The 20,802-nt window shown below is 28.3% G+C and overlaps 1 protein-coding gene across 1 annotated transcript; it reads left to right on the top strand.

Annotated features, from left to right (window-relative positions):
* Nucleotides 1–1,610: 1,610 nt before the first annotated feature.
* On the top strand, nt 1,611–15,060 carry LOC132951896 (platelet-activating factor acetylhydrolase-like). Its single transcript, XM_061023941.1, has 9 exons — nt 1,611–1,778; nt 6,233–6,336; nt 8,813–8,930; nt 11,878–12,043; nt 12,367–12,499; nt 12,597–12,710; nt 13,310–13,401; nt 14,019–14,332; nt 14,411–15,060. Exons 1-9 carry the CDS (start codon nt 1,733–1,735, stop codon nt 14,530–14,532), a joined length of 1,209 nt encoding a protein of 402 aa, XP_060879924.1. The 5' UTR covers nt 1,611–1,732; the 3' UTR covers nt 14,533–15,060.
* The last annotated feature ends 5,742 nt before the right edge of the window (nt 15,061–20,802 follow it).

Here is a 20,802-nt window from a genome sequence, read left to right as displayed (position 1 = left end):
TAATAGTTTTTAAAAGTATTAGAAAAAACAATTATGTGTTGTGTTTTGTGCACCATTTACTATAGTCTATAATGTATATAGTATTTTTTCAAACTTTAAGTGCTCAATACATTAAAATATAAAATGTTGAGTAAATTATGAATTTATAAATATTTAGTAAAATTAAGAGCGATATGTCATTAATTAATGGAAAAAATATTTTGAAAATTGTTATATTTGACATTTACTGACTAATATTGGGAAATTCTATGTTTTAAACCTTCAATTTGGTTATTAATGTGGTCGCCATCAATTACTAAGGTTATGTCACAGTTCCACTCTCAAAATTGATAAAGTGATGATATTAATAATTGTTACTTCCCACTATCATACAATATATTCCTCTCTCTAACTCACGCATTCGTGATGTGTCTGAGCAATTTTTTGTGTCTTTGAAGCAAACATGATATATTAGTTACTTATAGGTTATAATATTTATAGTGAGAAATGTATATATTACAATAATATACCCACCCGCCCACCCATCCATTATATACGTGAAACAATTGCTTCAAATAGTTCTCCATCCTACCACCAATTAATTCCATACTTGCATACATACAATATTGAACATGCAAAAATATATAAGTATAATATATAAATAAGAATTAAAAATTATAACTTTACTGGGTCATTTATCCTACGAATTTTTTCGTTACTCATTTTAACATGAATTTTATAAAATCTTAATGTAAATTTATAATACATTATTATTTATTGTCAGGCATGGACATATTATTGACTATATAAATATATAAAATATAAATTCCCCGATTTTATAAATCTATGGGATAAAAAATTAGATATCCAAATGTGGCAGCAGAGTTGTAGTCTTGTTCACACAGAGCCTCTTCTGCTGTTGGTTACATACAAGGGGAAATAAAGGTATCCAAATATGTTTTTAAGCAACTTTTAAGATAAAAAAAATTCAATACTTATCTTATAATTTGAACTTTAAACTTTTGAAGTAAATACACTAATACATTATCTGCATTATAAAAATAAATACACATTTCCTTGTTATTATTTCAAACATATTACCCAAGTAAATCATATTCAGAAACATTTAAATAATATGTATTAAATTTCCTTGTTTAAAATAGATACCTACCTACGTATAATTATTGACCTTCGCGGACTTTGAGTTACAAATCATAATACAAATTACTTCTTATCAAAAGCAATTTTTTTTTCCATCAATTTATGATACTCTTTTTAACTATATCTGTAATACATCAGTCAATATGAGCAACAAATTGATATTATTATTATTATTACTTTCAAAAACCAGGTGCAGGTCGCATAAAGTTTTTGCCAACTTTATTTGCATAGTAAATTACTTACTTGTATTGTAATTTATCATACAAATGTAAAACTTTAAGAAGGGCATTAATAAATCGTTATGAATTTTTAAATAAAAAATGTCTTATTACTGTAGTGTACGTATAATAGGTACTTTCATATATATAAATATAAATATATACCATTATACCTCCAATATTCTAGCTAACCGCGATACACGTCCCCACTAAAATTGCACATTGGATTATATGGTTTGTGAAACGTGTAGGAAAACCGCTCAGTCGCCGATTTCGTTAACATTCAACGTATACCTACGTGCAAGTACGCGCTAATCCTACAGTGGTTTAAAAATAAATCGTCGTGTTTAAAGCCACGTGAATAATAGTTAGCGATGAACGAGGAACAGTCGAAAAAGCTTCACATACCTTATCCTACAGGTACCACAATTTATGTTTAGCTTTTAATATTAGTGATGACCGCCTGATGGTAAATTATTTCAAACGATCTATTGCCAATAAATAGGATAATATTATTATTACACCACCTACAGACGCCTATCATGTTCGTTTAAATTAGGCAGTTAGGTTGTGACAAAAATGGTATCATTATAAGTTCCGCGCACTTACAGAATAATAAACTATAATAATATTTTGTCACGAAATCGTAATCAAACAATAGTTCAAATGTCTGATGATCACAATTTTAGACGTTTGTGGATAAACTATACTTCTTCAACAAAACAATAACCACTTATCAGTACGAAGGTATTTATAATATATTAATATGAAGTGATGTCAAAATGTAAAAATAATTAATTAAATAAATAAAAATTAATGGGTTCGTTTTATTTTTTTAATATAATGCCATCTGATATGCATGTGATACAATTGTATTATAAAAAAAATATCATAGTCCTACATAAATTAATTGTTGAAATATTTATTCAATGTAGGTATATAATATCTGCCATTTTGACCCTAACAGCATTTCATAATGTATAAAGTATAAAGTATTATTGAAATCAAAAAACATTCGATACAAAATGAAATATCATTGATAGTTCTTCGTAATTCTGTAGGCAATTGTATTATAATACATACATAATATAATAATACAATACTTCAGATCATAAAATCATTATGTCATTATTATGATAACTTAAAAATAGAAATCACAATCATCTCATTGTCCTCTATATTTTCAATATTGTTTGTCAATTTTTTTTGGGGGGGGGGGAGAGGGTGAGGTATATGACATATGTATTGTACCTTAGCTACAATTGTTATAAAAACTTTAATTTATTTTAAGCAAGCATATTATTTTCTTTTTTAAAATAATACATTAATTTATCTCGTATTTTTCTAAAATTGTACAAACATTTTTAAATTTGTATACAACTGTCAAGCTTTTAACGTTGAGTCGGTATTAACTTATAATCATAACTATGTAATTAACAAATTTTCCAATTTTCAAACAGTCGTGACGTAGTTTTCTTTTTTCAACAGTGCACTATTTAATAACTTGTTTTGATTTTACTGAGAAATATTATATCTATTTGTTAATACAATTGATAAATCTATAGGTATATATTAAAGACAAAAAATGTTTGTACCAACCTATGGCCTTTACGCATTCCTTAGCCGTTCATCCGATTGCCATGAAATTTGGTGCAGAGATAGATTAGACTTAGGGGACGAAAATAGGCTACATTTTGTCACGTGAGCTCCAACCCAGGGTGGTTCTCAAACAAGGATTTTGAGATTTACGATGGAAATTTTTTTTATAAATGGTTGATATTGGTTTTAAATTTTAATAATAATTATCATTATGATAATAATATACTGCTCGCATAGTCACAAGCGAATCTCATAGACAACGCCGGACGCGATGGCTATAAATTAAAATGTAATATCATTTACACTTAAAAAGAAATGTCTTCCACAGCATGTTACACCCAAAAGGAGTTGAACAATCACAAAAACCTAGCAATAGCAATTAGCAAGGCATTTCCGTGTCAACCAGTAATATTATATCGGTATCTATACATTTATTAAATATATAATTTATTGATTTTTTCGAGAAAAAAAGCCGTCAAAATAAAGTTAAAGAGAAATATAGTAAAGCGTGGTGGGGTGAAAAAATAATTTTACCCCCTGGTGCAAAATTAATAAATCCTCCCTGGAAATATGTAGTACCGATTAATGGTATTAAGTACTTGGGGAGTGGAATAAATAAAATATCCAACAAAATCCAACACATGATACGAGTATACCAGTAGATATTATGGAAAGAAAATAATTATGCAGTACTCATCCAAACAACTATAAAAATATACTACCATATAAGTTATAAGCTCATCAACTACATGATTCAACAATATTTCTTCTTACATTTTTAACTTAGTACTTAATTTTCATAGCCCATAGGTACACATAACAATTATATCTTGTTTTGGTTTATTCGTCAAACTGGGGCCCCTGGCTCGCTGGTATATTTTAAAACACCTAATGTCCCAATACTTACAAGAGTCATACTTAAGATTTCAAATTGGAATTTTTTATTTATTATAAAAATGACCTCGAATACCTCACTAAATTTAATATTAATATGATTTAAATCTTGGTTTAATTTTATGGTGATGTAAACTCAAACCCAAATTCCTGAGTTTTTATTTCCGTGTACATATTTTCCGCACTGTTGAACGTATGTCAAACGTAAACACTAACACAATGAGTAGGTATTTAATATTATATAATGCGTTATGTAATCTATACTTACATATTATTTCATATTCAAAATATTATTTTTACACTAGACCAAAAAAATGTAATCGCGTTTGTTTTTTATATAATATATTATATTCAATTAGTATATTGTTATATCCATCTATACGCATGAAGTAAGCTAGTTGTAGTTGAGCGTTTGGAATTATTTTATCACAAAACTCTAATCATTTGTACAAATCAAAATTTTGGTTTGAAAAATGGAAATTTCCCCTTGACCCTTTTACGAACAAGCAAATAAAATACTGAGTATAACAATACAGACCTATGAACGAAAATATCAAACCCATCAGTAATAATAATGGTGTACGAGTTGTGTTTACTTTTTTATTAGCAACGTACATCTTATAATAATAACTACAATGGGCCTACAACGTTGTGCGCCTATTATAAACGTATTAATTTCAAACATTTAATAGCTTTCAAATTATGCACGCACTGGTAACTTCTTAAGTATATTCTCATTTAAAGTAAAAATAGTGTACTGATCGCGTTTCTTACCTTAGGTAACCAAGGTCAATAGCAAATGAACACGATACAATATCTGGTTTGGCGAGTTTTTATTCTTCCGTAAACCATTATCGTTTATTTGCATAAAAAAAATTATGCATCTCACAACACAAACTATAATCTAAATATAAATTGTTAATTACATTAATATTATTTTATATTTCCTCCTAACATTGATAAAAAAAAATTGTATTAAATTGCATAACATGTATCAAAACTATATTCAGAAATAGTTCCATGGCTTAGTTTTTATTAATTGAATTAGTTTTTAATACTTTTTTGCCAGTTAGAAGCCTAATTAATTTCCATGTTGGCTTGATAATTTTTAAAAGTAAGAAATTTACCCGTGTACTTAAATTTTTTGGGTTTGCAAATAATTTTGGTAAGGAAGATTCTATATAAGTGGTAAATTATTTTTTTTAAATATGGTTTTAAATGGTTGTTTTTTTTATTTTGTTTGGATAAACTGTCTTAATAAATAATTGAAACTACAATACCACTGGTTACCAAATATTTTAGTTTTTGATGTTTATTTGATTTGTTGAGGTATTAATTGATGACGTAAACTCATAAAATAATTCATTTTTTGTTTAAAATATCAAGAGCTATCTACGCATAGTACATCATCAACGTTTAGTTATGCATGCCAATCTTTAGAAGATATTAATGTATTAAGATAATCAAAATTATATTTATATTTTTACGATGTACCTATATTTGTATTATAACATCAAATGTTTAAAGATTTTGCGAAAATGCAAAATTATCAAAAATTTAATGATTTAGCTATATTTTTATTATTATTTCTAATGACAATATGATCCTGATTTGAATTTGAATTATTGGTTATTCGCGTATAGTTATATATTATGCATAATATCATGTAAAGTGTAAACATTAGCCATTATAATATCTAAATATAGTTATTAGTTATATGAATTGTATGAAATGTTAGTATTTATATCACTACTTATAACAATATTTTTAATATTTGAGCTTAATTGTAGGTAGCTTTCTAAATTAGTAATAAGAATTGTTCAACATTATAATTAAGAGACTGATAAATTCCTATGATGATAAATTTTATAAATTAATTTTCTTATAAGTAATAGTACCTAGTTCAATTAAATTACAATAAAATATAACAATTCTAGAAACATTTAAAATGTCAATTTTTTTGACAAAATATATAGTAACTCTATCGCATTTATTAAAAGTTTAAATTGAACTTCAACAAACAAAACCATTCAAGGTGTTATTAAAACAGTAATAATATGCCATGTTTCAGTTTAAATGATAACATCAAAAAGACTCTTTAACAGACCTTAAATAAATCACTATTTCATCAAAATGTACTCTAATACTACTTAAATTTAATGAAAAAATAGATAGCTATGAAGGGTTGAGTCTAAATGTAAAAACGGTATGAATCAACTTATTTTTACAATAGTTATTATCAGAAGTAACATAAATTTAATTTATTTTTTAAAAACAATTTTTTTTTGTAGTGGGGGGAATTATTTATAATTGATGATAGATACTATAACAGATTTAGTTTTCATATTATATTAACTTTGACATAACTTACGATGTTCTAGGTCCACACGCAACAGGATGTATGGAATTAATGACAGAATATTCCGAAGAAGGATGTTTTGCGAGAGTATTTTACCCGACTAACATTCCATCTGATCAATTGGATGTAAGTATAAAATTATAATTTTTATAAATACCATATTACCAATGTGTTTCGCGGGGAAGTGACCGGCCGCCGTCATATGAAAGTATACCAACAATTATGAAAAAAGCCCTATAAAGAGGAGGTCTAATTTTTTTATTTTTTAGTTCTGGGGAAATTTATATTTTTTTTTTAATACAACCAAACCTACCAAACAGAAATTTAGTTTTATTAAATTGAAAAAAGTAAACAAATTTTATCAAAAATTAGTATTTTTTAAAGTAAATTGAGCATTACTCCAAATAATTTAGTATTTAGTATTAATTACTACGGATTACTTTTTAAATGTTTACTTTTTTCAATTTCATAAAAATAATTTGTTTGTTTTTGTTTTAATTGCATATGTTGATAGATAAAACAAATAAATAGCTTTAAAAAAAAAAAACTTTAATATGTTCAAAAGTTTTGAAGATACAATATAAAATGCGCGGTAGTTAGGTGTCACGGGTGTTTGGTTATGTTAAAAAAAGGTAAATTGCCCATAACTTAAAAAATAAAAAATTAGACCCCCTCTTTAAAGGTTATTTCTTCGCCATATTTTGTATACTCTCATATGACGTCGGTCGATCACTTCCTCGATCCCCCCGAAACACATTGTACTTATAAAAAATAAACATTACACCTATACAACAATGACACCATTAGCCATTAGGTATTTACGAAATGCAACAATATTTTTTATTCACTCTTATTGTAAAATATAAATAATACAGAGTCCAGACCAAAATATTGACATACCTATGAAGGTTATTGTTTAATCATAATATTAAATCGTCTATAATAATAGTAAAAAAACAGTGTCAAAGCTCAAAGGTATTTCGGCCATCTTTAGATATAGTTACCATAAACAGTATAAACTATAAAATTAATAATATGCCAAACATTAAGATAGTATAATATACTGACCTCATTCCTAATTTCGTGCAGTAAATTATAATAAGTTATTATATGTTGGTTCGGACTTTGCGTTTTGTCGGCTGCTGAGGGCCGAATTCCTATTGCCTGGTATCTATTTGATAAACAAGATTAAAAAGAGCTTGAATCATTTTTATTTTAAAATATATTGTGATATGTTGTAAACAACTATTATTTGATATCAACGATATGTACCTATCTAACCTAATCGTGGAAATCAAACCAACCAATATTTTTAATAACTGTTTTAAGTTCACTGTTATAGTTTATTTGATAGGTTTTTTTTTATAAGTACTACAAACGTGTTAAATTGAACTATTCAACTGCCAAACATAATTACTATAATAATAATTTTCAATTAATGGGTACACTATATTATATTTAAATTTATCAATTTTACGTTATCATTTATTTTAACGAGATAATTTTTTCATTGCTATGAAAATATGAAATAATCATTTTTAGACGAATTAAATACCAACAACTTAACCTACTAACACAGTTTTAATTCAAATTAAAATGTCTATTTTTGTAATTGTTAAACCCCTATAATTTTCGACGTTTCGGTACGTCTTGTAATATAATATTTGAATGCAGATTTAAAGGTCCGAGTATCAAAGGTTTTGCATTTAAATTGCTGTGACTCTATTATTATAGGAGTAAAGCTTATATCCTATAGACGGATGTACATAACTCTTAAGAGGACGTGACAAAATAATCTTATTTAATTGTTTCTCTATCAGTTACGCAACGAATAAAAATTAATTACGTTCCGCGCAACCAAATCTGTGGGCTCTAGACTAATGCATAAATAATATTTATTGACCTATTATCAAACTAAGCAATTAAAATATTATAATATACGCATAAGGGAACTATTGTTTGTTCGATTTTCTTATTTTAAAACAATATCAAAAACATTTCAAAATATGCTCTTTATTTTTTATTGTTTATGCCACTATGTGAATATTACAAAAACAACGAAGCTTACATACATTAGTTTTATAACTAAAACAATCATGTTAAGAGGACGTAATGCGTAGTACCCACATATTGTGTTGTCTCCTTCTTACAAACGTACAAAATAGAGAATTTGCATAGAATCTATTTTTTGTCCTTATTTATAATATAATATTTAAGAAACTACTTTCGTCAGATTTTTTTTTTTAATTTTTTAATTTGAATGCAATATACAAACATTCATTTTATCATCTTACATACCTTTTTATAGATCGCTTTATAATTACAATTTATATGAAAAACGATGAGCAGAGAACACAGATAATATTTATTATTGGCTCTTGCAGCCTTAAAATTTGATAGTTAATCAATTCACGTTAATATTAAAAATAAAATACAGCAAAAAGTAGTCTTCCGAACGTAAATTTTGTTGTGTTGTGTAATATTAAGACGGAATCGACACACAAGGTTACGACATCCTATCTTAACTAAAATAATATATTTTTAACTTTTACATTAATTGCATTAATCAAAATGTATAGTGTATTAATATTATTAATTACAGAAATACTCTGATAAATGGGTTCCGTGGATGCCAAATGAAATGTATTTGAAAGCATTTGCCAATTCTCTTCGTTTACCTTATTTCATATTCAAATATTTTCCACAAATCATCGGCCAAGGTAATTTATATTTATATTTATTAAAATATAATTTTATAAATGAGTGATCACAGTAGAGTTCATCTAATGTTCAACTATATAACTATAATAACTGTATGGCAATATCAAATTGCACGTACCTGTCTTTAAATTTTTTAATCGTTAATAATTATTTTTTACAATCTATTATGTGTGTACAATAAATAAACTTGATATCAGCTATAGGTAAGTACTTCCAAAATGAAAATTAAACGCTGAGTATATTACTATAGGCCATGTAGGTTCAGTTTAGGAGCCAGCTAGGATTACCCATAATTATACCTATAAGTAGGTATAAGAAGTTGGGTAAACCTATGTCTTATATATTATAATATATATTTATCGTATACTATATACGTATCTATTATACTGTTATTAATTATAGATATTATAATGTGCTCTATAATATCATATAATGAAGAATACAAGAGAGACCGATGTACATAATATGAAGTGATTATGTGAAATCCAAAAACTATTAATAAGTAGCTCGTATAGATTACTATTTGAAGATGTAGTGCCTCTCGTGTATTCATGTACCTATACCTACTGTACAAGAGCTAATGGTACTCTCAAAAATTTCTCCGCTAATTTGTTTCATCATACTTATAAGTTACAAATTATAATCGAATAAGTACCATTATAATTATACACTTATGCGTTACGCCGTTATTACCTACGCGTATAATATATTTGTCAAGGTACCTATCTAAGTATCATCGCGTAATACACGTGTATATTACAATATATAACGACTGCGGACTAATGATAGGTGTAATACGCAATATTCTCAAAACCATTATTCAATACAGTCGACGTATTTAGAGGGAGTCTGAGGCTATCATCCCGGGCGGCAATTTTTTTTAATGTTATAGGTACGGACGGCCATACTATTACCCGACTCCGGCCGGGAGACCAATTGGTTCTTTTTTTAAAACGTTGTTGAATTATGGTTGTTCTTCAATATTAAGTATTTTTAACTGTTTTATGTTCTTTTACATAGTGTGAAAGTGATTGATATACCGACCACATTTTCGTACTTATGTCTTATTGAGTCCATTCATGCATATTTATCGAGGTCCTCCTGTAAATAACCACGGCCATATTTTATAAATCTCCCGACGTGGCAACGTCCTGACAGCGTGCTCATAATATTATCTCTTATTAATGAATTTTTTAAATGTATAATATAACCAATCAATATTGGTAGAGTAAAAGCTGAGGTCCTGAGAATAATATGAGTAACTGTTGAGCATTTTACCATGAAGCGCCACCCTCGGCAAATGGGTATAACTTGTGCACATCGGCAAATGGGCAACGGCTAACAGTTTTTTGGGGCTGAAAATTATGATGTTCGCAAACATACGTAATAACAGAATTCGTACCTCTCGGATTTCATCGCACTGCATATCCACACACCACGCTATATTAAGACGTATTCGCAAATGATTATACAATAATGGTTTTATGAGATTTTCACGGCAAGATGAAAGCGGAGAAAAAGCCTGGAAAAGTGGCAACGACTTTGTTTTCCAAAATCTTACTGACTGAAGACGGAAAATGTCGGGGTTACACGCTCGTGAATGTACCATGAACAACGTGGACCGCGGTCGAAAGGCCAGAACTTATACCGTAGTTTAAATATACACTATCCAAATGTAACCACGACATATTCCGTTGGTAAGTCTAAAGAAAACAAAGGACGGCGACCGTTTTCTCCGCATTCTCCACGCCGTCTGATCCTCAATTTTTCAAAGGCTTCCGATTAAACCGACATCTATTGTCAACGTTCGTGAGTGCGAAAATTGTTATAGTTATACAATAGCACAATTTCAGCGATTGTGACATTCCAACAAAACAAGTGTAGTATACGTATATTTGCGAACATTTTCACTTCTGGTTCGACGAAACTCGTCACGCGTTTCCCAAGGATTACGAGTTGAGGGTAATGTTCTAGCGCGTCAAGGTAAGATGCACATCAGTCACCTATATAGATATTATTAACAGGCTCCTCATACTAGAACGCCTATATTAAGAATTTATTTTAATTGCACAAGTATTATGTATAGTTTTTTATACAATAGGCCTAATATTATATAAAATTGCAGGTGCCATCCCCGCATTAAAAAATATGGATTTAACAAGTAATGAGGAAATGTACAACTTTTTTTTTAATTCTGGTTACAAATTGTGTAACAATTACCGGTGTGGTTTTTGAGTTAAATTTCATACATACGTCGCCAGTCGACATTTGTCGCACCATTCAGATAATCTTAAAGTTACCAATAACTATAACACCAATATAAAGTCAAAAGTGTTCTCTCACCTTTTACAATCGAAAAAAACATTATTAGGAGATAGTATTGAATATAAATACTGATATGTCTAATAGGTACCTACCTCGGGTCTTATAGTCTTAGTATATATTATAGACTTAAGCCTTTAACGGCTTTAACACATTCCCATACATAGGCAGGTGCCAGGTGATACTATGGTAGTAATGCAGCACCTGAGTATTTTACATTTTCTATGAATTAAAATAGCAATGAAATAATCTAAACTTTAATTTCTTTTATAGTATAAATATTTGTATACACATTTATATCATAGTATATTAACACTAATAACTAATAATAATATGTTAACAGTGATGGAACTAGGATTTTTAGGATTATTGATGATAAATTGTGTTTATTTTTCATTTTTGAATTTGTTTTTTCTAACTATTCATACATAACATTATAACACGAATAAAATACATTAAATTTGTATTGTTAAAAAAATTAACTATAAGGATGGGTGGGAACTGGGAAGTGCCATACAAATTTATCACTATTATGGTATGAAAATAGTAAATAGGTACTGAATAACAGCGGTAGCTATGTCAAAAAGTTATATTAAAATAATATTTTTCATTTTTGCGTTACAGCACCATATTACATACCAACCATTAGTGATGCACCGCTATCGGATAAAGAACAATCGTATCCCTTTGTCATATTTTCACACGGTTATGCAGCAACGAGATTTGTTTGCTCAGAATTTTGTAACACTTTAGCGTCACACGGATTTATAGTCGCTGCCATTGAACACAGGTTAGTTATAAAAATTATATTAACGCATTGTTAAGACTCTGAAACTCACGAATCGTTGGAAATATGAAAAAAAGTTAGTAAATATCCAATTGGAACACCTAATAGCTGTTTCAAATGTCAATAACACATTATTTTCAAGTAAGATTCCTACGATTTGTGTGGATTAAGCGATTTATTTAACAGTAGGTAAACACTTATTGTAAAGTAAATTTTTGTGTTTTTAATCACAAAAAAGTCGAGTGCATTATCTTTTTATATATTTTGCTAATCATCTTGTTATAACATATTTTGTTTAACACCGTGATTTTTTACTTTGAGTTTAGAGACAAATCATCGCCTCTTACGTATTACTATGATTCTCCCGAAAGCGCAGAACAGGACAAACCCACGTGGGTCAACTATCGACATTTCCATAAGACCTACAACACGGATAATTATCTCCTAAAAAATAGCCAAGTACCTACTGTTATATTATATAATATCATCGTACATTAAAAAATTCTAAAGACATTTTCTATAACGTAAGACACAAACCTTTGGTATGTTAATTTAGTTGAAAGTTCGGCATAAAGAATGCACCAAACTTCTGAACACATTTTTAGACATCAATGCAGGCGGTTCCGTGAAGAACATACTCAAGTCATCGTTTGATCTGAATCAATTCAATGTAAGTACCTACTAATTACTTTATTATGAGTTGGGCATGGCTGCTAGTATATATAATATTAGTATGTTATACTTTATAGATGTTGTAACTGCAGTAGCTATGCCTACTGCAGTACCTCTTTCTTTCTTTTTTTTTTTAATAATGGCGTTTATTGAGGATTTACAATCTGTACATTATATACAATAAGTAATTATGATAAGGTATAATAAATAATATAAAACAATGGCTTTGAGTAACGTGTAGGGAGGCTCGCAGTCGAGTCACTCTTTTACAATGAAATTAAATTTTTATTGGTTAAGAAGATCTCTGCACCAGTTACGTTTGAGACGTCTTGTGGGGTTGTCAAGAAGAGTTTTTGAGGCCAATTGAGAGATGAGGTGGTTGGGGTTCATATAGAGTTTCCCATGAAACCTTTTGTAGAAATTGATGGCTGTATCATGGATGGTTTTGATTTGAAAGGAAAGTACCTATCTATATAGGTACAGAATTATGCATTTACAAACACGAATTTACTCTCCTAAATCATTGTTTTTACATTTTAAATGCGTATATTTTATTTTATTGTGTAATAATTACTATTGTAATTTGTGTACAATTAGGGCAAGATTAACATTAACAAAATAATAACATCTGGATTTTCGTTTGGCGGAGCAACCGCCATGTATAATGCATGTTATGACGCTCGTTATCAGTAAGTGATTTCTACGTAGTACCTACCTAAGTAATAAGCATTGTTTAGGTAAAAATTACCACACAAAAAAATTAATTTTCTTTATTTATCTAAGTATACTATTATTATTATTATTATAATTTTTATCTTAAACTATGACCACGAATTTTACGGAGATTCACAAAATATATTCTAAATTCAAAAATATGAGCTTAGTAAGTATATGTACAATATAAAATTAGAAACAAACAATTTATTTAGGTATAGCCCAATATAGGTAAGTTAGTTCTCAATAGATTTTACTTTTCTACAAGATTATGGTATTAAGGTAGCCAAACTTAAAACTAGTTAAGCCATCTCAAACAAATAATAAAATACAAATATTTTTAAAAATGTTTTAAATTTTGAAAATATAATGATCAATATAATTTAGCAATAATCAATTGAAAATTTGAATACATACCATTATTAAGTACCTAATAATTAAATTATAATTTATTTACAAATGTTTAAATATAACTCAAACTTAGGTAGGTATGCACAATAATGCACCTATATTTTACTTAATTAAGTGTTGAAGTGTTTAGTTAATTTAGTGTTAAAAATATAAATACAAATTACTTGTTTATATATTATAGAGTTGCTATAATTATCGACGGTTGGATGTTTCCGTTAAAATCAGAGCCATTTTTGAACATTCAACAACCAATTTTGTTCATCAACACACACACATTCCACATTGCAGTAAATCTGAGATTGATTCGCCAGTATTTCTGTTCCAAAGGTATTCGGAAAATATACACAATGAAAAATACCACTCACGAAAGTCCGACGGATACACCTTTCATACATGGTTACTGGTTAGACTTGCAGATGCTGAAGAAGTTGGATTCTAAAACGGCATTAAATCTACAGAGTAGTCTAGTAGTTCAATTTTTACGAGACACCATCGGTGCGTGATATCCATGTGCAAATATTTAAAAATATTAAATTGTTTTAGTATACTTAGCCTATATTTGTTTTTTTATAGGTTGCCCGACAAATTCTGACAATGCACAAATATTCATAAAGGAACATTCTGACGACTTAGTAGAAGACGTAATTCCTTATAAAAAAAGAGTTATACGAAAAATTGGAATTTATCCTTGGTGAACAATGAACACTACAAGTTCATAGAATAAAGATAAAAATTGACTATTTAAAATAAAAATCACACATTTTTAACCAATTTCCTAAGTATAATAAATAATATATTACCTACCTAATTGTGTACGATTTAATATGAATTAGATCTCAAGGTCATACATATTTAAATAAAATACTATTAAAGTTAAAATTGTTCGAAAACACTACTATTAGATCTTTATTCTTTATACTGTGAATATTAATTACAATAAATTCTCTGTCTAGCAAAAGAGCACTCCGATTCAACGTATCCTCTTTCGACACCAATCCAACGATACCTACCTATAAGTTTCCTTGATATTTTAATCATTCATAATTATTATAATTTTAATTTATTCTCAACTACATCAACAACTTGTTATTATGAGATTATTAAGGATAAATTTAAACCTACATTTCCTTATATTTAGCTAAATGTATTAGATTTTTATTTTATACAATATTGTTTTATAGTGTAATCACAATTTATATAAAAATATAATGTAAATATTTCAATGCGTTGTGTTAAATTTTAACTGAGTTTCCTTGTTTTTGTATTCATGCACAATATTATTATAGTTGTTGTTTTATTTTCAAAGACGTTAACAAGTTATGGAATTCAATAAATAGGAACCTAGTTTTAACAATATTATATCTTATTCAAAAACAAGCTTACTAACGAGGATTTATTATTATTGGAATACCTTTGTAATAAATAAGAAATATTTTAATTTACATATTACCTACAAGCTGTGGAAAATAATATTTAGAACATCTTTTATAGTTTTTATTCAGAAGTAAATTGATATTTTATAAGTTATAAATTATAACTGTATAAAGACCGATTTAAAGAAAAGTCTATGATAAAATGTCAAGTTTTGTAATTTTTTAATGATTTAACGAAACACCATCAAACAATAAGTCATAAATCATAATAATAGGTACAAATAAATGATTTATAATATGTTTGTCAAACATATTACTTAATATTTATGTATTTAGCATCATTTCATGCATAATAGGATAATTATTCTTTCGTTTAATTGTACACTTTTTGATGAGCATTGTTGTGTGAACTCTTTTTTAGCACCAGTTAAAATAATTATTCTTGAATAAATAATGAAAAAGTATAGTAAAAGTAGAAGTTTATAACGAAGATAAAAAGCAATACTAAAATTTTTTTTTTTAAGAAAATGTTTTTTGCTTTCATAAATAAATGTATAAATGACAATAAAAAATTGTACCCTAGTCAGATATGTTGTATGATAAAAACATTACGTATGGAGATTATAGCCCGATTCAGAGATGATTTTAAAATATTATACCAGGTTCAGTGGACATGGAGTGTTATAAGATGACGGTTACTGAAACGGTAGAGTTGTCAACAGGATCGGATACAAGGGAGGGTCTACGGGAGCTGAAGCCCCCCCTCCTTAGGCAATAGGTACTTATAATAAAAGATTACCTTAGTTTTAAGTGTATTAACTATAGTTAAGAGGAGCTATATTTAAACATATTATATTATATTGCTTCTTGGCATTTAGGAGTGATTGATCAGCGAAAAATTTTTCAGTTAGCTCTCCCCCCCTTTTCATTTCTAGATCTACGCCTGCCAACCCGGACCAATACCGAAATCGGAATGCTTGGATTTGATATTGTAGGTATACTATATAAAAATGAATATAGGAAATAACATAGTAAAAAATATATAAGGTAATAATTTAAAATATATAAAAAAAAATTAAGTTTGAACAAAGGAAAGCCTCGCGCGCAAAAATGTCGTCGAAAAAAGAAATAAAATAATAAAAGTACATAGTCATCCACGACAAAGAGGCATCACCTCTGTGTACAAATAAATATATTGTAAAATGCATGCTATTTCAGAGTATGTTTTGAAATAAAGATCATAACATTAATAATACTAATGTCGAAAATATTTAAATATACACTAACGATTAACATATCTTAACACGGTATGAGTAGGTAATGAGTATATTGGACCATACCGCAGGTGCCCGACGACGACATTAAAATAAGTATACCTATACCTTATAAATTATATGCCTATTATATTAAAACGATTTGGTTTTAAACAGCCGTTTCTTGTGGCTGCGGCATGCCACCCATTCATTCACGAACAATAATAACAATATTGATAACACATATTAATATTATAAGTTTTACAAAGGTGGCCTGCAGCTGATGTGGCGTGGTGGTTGCCTCAGTCACGAAACGTGCTCTGAGTGCACTAGTTCCCACGGATGGGTGACCACTCGGGTTTTAGTAACAAACCCTCGCCACAAATGCACGTGTTCCGAACCAACTGTACCCCCCTCCCCCCCAACAAATTATATTAGCCATAGTCGCCGGCTTAAAATTTTACAAATAAAAAAAAGGCGAATACCGGCCAAAGTGTTTAAGGAGAATGTGAATGAGGAGTGAAGTATGTGAATGTGATGCATTTTATAATTTATAATACATACTTATTTTACTATAGATTTATACTTGGGCGTACTCCGACGCATCGTCTCCAGTGACTATTCGACATCAGGGGCGCACTGGAGTATGAATTCAGTGGACTCACTCCATGTGATATGGTGAACTTCAGTGCACTGAAAAACAAAAAACTGAAAAGAGCTAAATGGAGGCTAAACGAAGATAAGTTTCAAAACCAAACAATTTTATTTCCCAGTTGTATAACTAAACGGTGATAATATTAATAACTATTACTATATAATATAGAAAGTACAAAGTTCATTGTACCACCAACATTCAAATGAAGGTACTCTTTAATGTTTTTTTCGCGTATAATTGTCCAGTAATGTTTCTTATCTAGACGACCATGGTTGCGCGTTCCTTATCTTACATATTGTTACAGACCATGGTCGGGCGTCTAGACGATTATGGTTGACGAATAATCATTACAAGAACAACGATTTTTCTTAATTTCTCATAGCATTATTATAACTGGAGTTAAAATATTTTTGCTTATTTCGACTTTATTTTTATTCCCCTTGAGATTCGAGTTATCTAGACTCGACTGTATATTAAAATATGCTTAAGCTAAAGTATAGGTACTTAGTAAAGCACTAAAGCCGTATAATAGGTAGGTACTAAACTACTATAACTACTAGTCGACAGTGGCTGATGTTAAATGATCGTTATAATATGCTTAAAAAGATAAATAAATAAATTGTTGTTTACACGTCAAGATAATTTTTTATTTATTAAAAGAAGATTGTGATATATAACAATGATTTTATGATAATATGAGGCAAGACTACAAGAGACCATACAGTTATAGAACCAGCGTGTTCTTTTTTTATGTTCATCTATAAATATATTATTTTAGTTGAGTAGGTTCTGCAATATTTTCTTTTTAATCGATGGATTTAAGACCTAAAGCTCGACATAATATATTTTATGAAATTAGTGATAATAACGAATTATTGTTGTTTTGAGTAATATGTTGTAGGTATAATGAAGTGTATGGTGGATAATGCCTAATAGGTTAGGTAACTAAAAAACTGAAAAACCGAGAAACTTCAATGAAGTACTAGATATAAATACTGTAAAATCATTATTAAGTTTTGAATTGATAAAAAAATCAAATATACTATATGTATAGTGTTATAACTTATAACTTATAAGCAACAAAAAAATAATTGAGTATTAACTAGCTTTGATCGTAGTAGGAGGCTGGCCTGAACGTCTGCAGAACTCTCCCACCCCCTCCCGTACAGTGATTCCGTACTGTTAATTTTAATTACAATGGAATATCAATAAGTCAAAAACCTTTATGAGTCGAAATAAATCCCGTTCTCTTGCCTAATCTAACCGAACCTAACATTAGTAAGTCGATTACCTTGATAAGTCGAAAAAATTTCTTTTCCCTTGAATTTCGACTCATCCTGATTCCACCGTTTCAATAAACGATGGCATAAGTGAAAGAAATATATAATGGACTAACACTATGTACCTAAATTTGTCAATATTATGTGCATATTAATTACTCTATTGTACAAATACCTATTATTCAACGTAAAATTATATATCGTCTATTAAACTATAGCATGATAATATTTACTTAAATAATTATTGACTATTGTAATTTTCATTATACACCTAATTTGAAAATTAAATTATTTACTTTAATATACAAGCTTGCAAGGTCCAATAATAATATGAATACTGAATATATTATCAAATTAATTATTATAAATATATAATGAACATTATTTATTTTGTGTGGTGCGTTAATCCAATATAAGTTCCCTTGATTTTTTTATTATTCATAATTATTATAATTGTTTTATTATCGACGACATCAACAATTTGTTATTACAATATATTATTAGGTTAACTTTAAACCTATATTTCCTTATAATTATCTAAATGTATAAGATTTTTATTTTATATAATATTATTTTATAGTTTGACCACAATTAAATAAAAATATGATGTAAATGTATCAACACGTGTTAAATTTTAACTAAGTTTCCTTGTTTCTGTATTCATGCACAATATTATTATAGTTGTTGTTTTATTTTCAAAGATGTCAACAAGTTATAGAATCCAATAAATAGGAACCTAATTTTAACGATATTATATTTTATTTAAAAACAAGTTCACTAACGAGGATTTATTCTTATTGGAATACCTTTGTAATAAATAAGAAGTATTTTAATTTACCTGTTACCTGCAAGCTGTAGAAAATAATATTTAGGACATATTTTATAGTTTTTTTTCAGAAGTATATTGTTATTTTATAAGTTAAAAATTATAATTGTATCAAGACCGATTTGAAGAAAAGTCTCTGATAAAATGTCAAGTTTTGTAATATTTTAATGATTTAATGAAACACCAAACACCAACAAACACAATAAATCATAATAATACGAATACATAATTTATAATATGTTTGTTAAACATATTTAATATTTATTTATTTAGCATATAGTGCATAGCATTATTTATTATTCTCTCGTTTATCAGACAATTGTACACTTTTTAATGAGCATAGTTGTGTGAACTCTTTTTAGCATCAATAAAAATAATTGTATTTGAATAAATAATGAAAATTTTAAAAAGTAAAAGTTTAAAACGAAGAGAAAAAGAAATACTTAGTATTTTTTTTTTCTTAAAGAAAATGTTTTTTGATTTTAAAATAAATGACAGTATGAAAATTGTTTTGTAGTTAAATATGTGGTATGATAAAAATATTACGCATTGAGATAAGAGGTACCTAGTCTTAAAATATTATATTTAATAGATAGTGAACACCTCACAACTAAGACCTAAGTCCTAACCCACCCATCCCATCGTCACAATTTTCGATAGTAAAACTATAATTAATATATTAACTGAATGCATTAAAATTTTCAACCATGATTAATGATTGATTACTTAATTGAAAAGTAAAGTTATACCTTACAACTTATATATTGAAGTCAGCATATGTGGTGCAAACCAGGTGTAAATGGTAAATAATTGTTATTTACTTTATTTGCATCAAATGTAGGTACCTACTGTGTTTTGTAATATACAATAAAAATGTTAAATAAAAAATCAGTAGAAATAAATTATTATTAGCTTAAAAAATGTGTTCTATTTATACTATACAGTATAGGTATTATAATATTTACATAAACTATAGGTCCCCTGTCCCTACAATCATTAAACCTAAAATATACTAATTAACTGCGGTTCATATCCCCACCAAAATTTCTATTGGATTAGATATGTCTTATGAAACGAACATTAGTGGCTTTGATTCGTCTTCTATGGGGTGGCCAATATTCTTTTGGTCCAAATATTCTTTTAACTATTTACCCACTTAGGCCTATACAGAGGGATAACATGTATCCAATAGTAAAATGTGCATGTCGTGATTATAACTTATAAACACTCTTTACAGATTTTTGAAAAAAATTATTATTTAAAGGTAGTTTATGATATCTAGAGGGCCATGGCCCCTATGCCCCCCTCCCCTAAACCACGCTCATGAAGGAAAACCACTCAGTCACCAATTTTGTCAAGGTTCAACTGCATACCTACATAATTAGCTATACAAAAAAAAGTTAAACGAAAAGTTGGAGCTTATCCTTGGTGAACCTTGGACATTGCAAATTTATAGAAGAAAGATAAAAATTAACTGTTTTTAATCTTCGTCTCTCTCTGCATATCCCCCACTTATGGAAAGACTCCATCATAATTTTAATCTCGAAACCCGAATAACCACCAGACCTACCCTCTTAT

This window comes from Metopolophium dirhodum, chromosome 9 (assembly GCF_019925205.1).
Source record: "Metopolophium dirhodum isolate CAU chromosome 9, ASM1992520v1, whole genome shotgun sequence".
Lineage (NCBI taxonomy): Eukaryota > Metazoa > Arthropoda > Insecta > Hemiptera > Aphididae > Metopolophium > Metopolophium dirhodum.
The sequence above is the reverse complement of the archived record's forward strand: the minus strand, read 5'-3'. Positions and strand labels throughout refer to the sequence as shown.

Excerpts from the sequence above, each read along its gene's own strand:
- LOC132951896 (XM_061023941.1), top strand. The coding sequence starts at position 1,733 with ATGAACGAGGAACAGTCGAAAAAGCTTCACATACCTTATCCTACAG. Across the intron at positions 1,779-6,232 it reads TCACATACCTTATCCTACAG|GTCCACACGCAACAGGATGT; the intron begins GTACCACAATTT and ends ACGATGTTCTAG. Across the intron at positions 6,337-8,812 it reads TTCCATCTGATCAATTGGAT|AAATACTCTGATAAATGGGT; the intron begins GTAAGTATAAAA and ends TATTAATTACAG.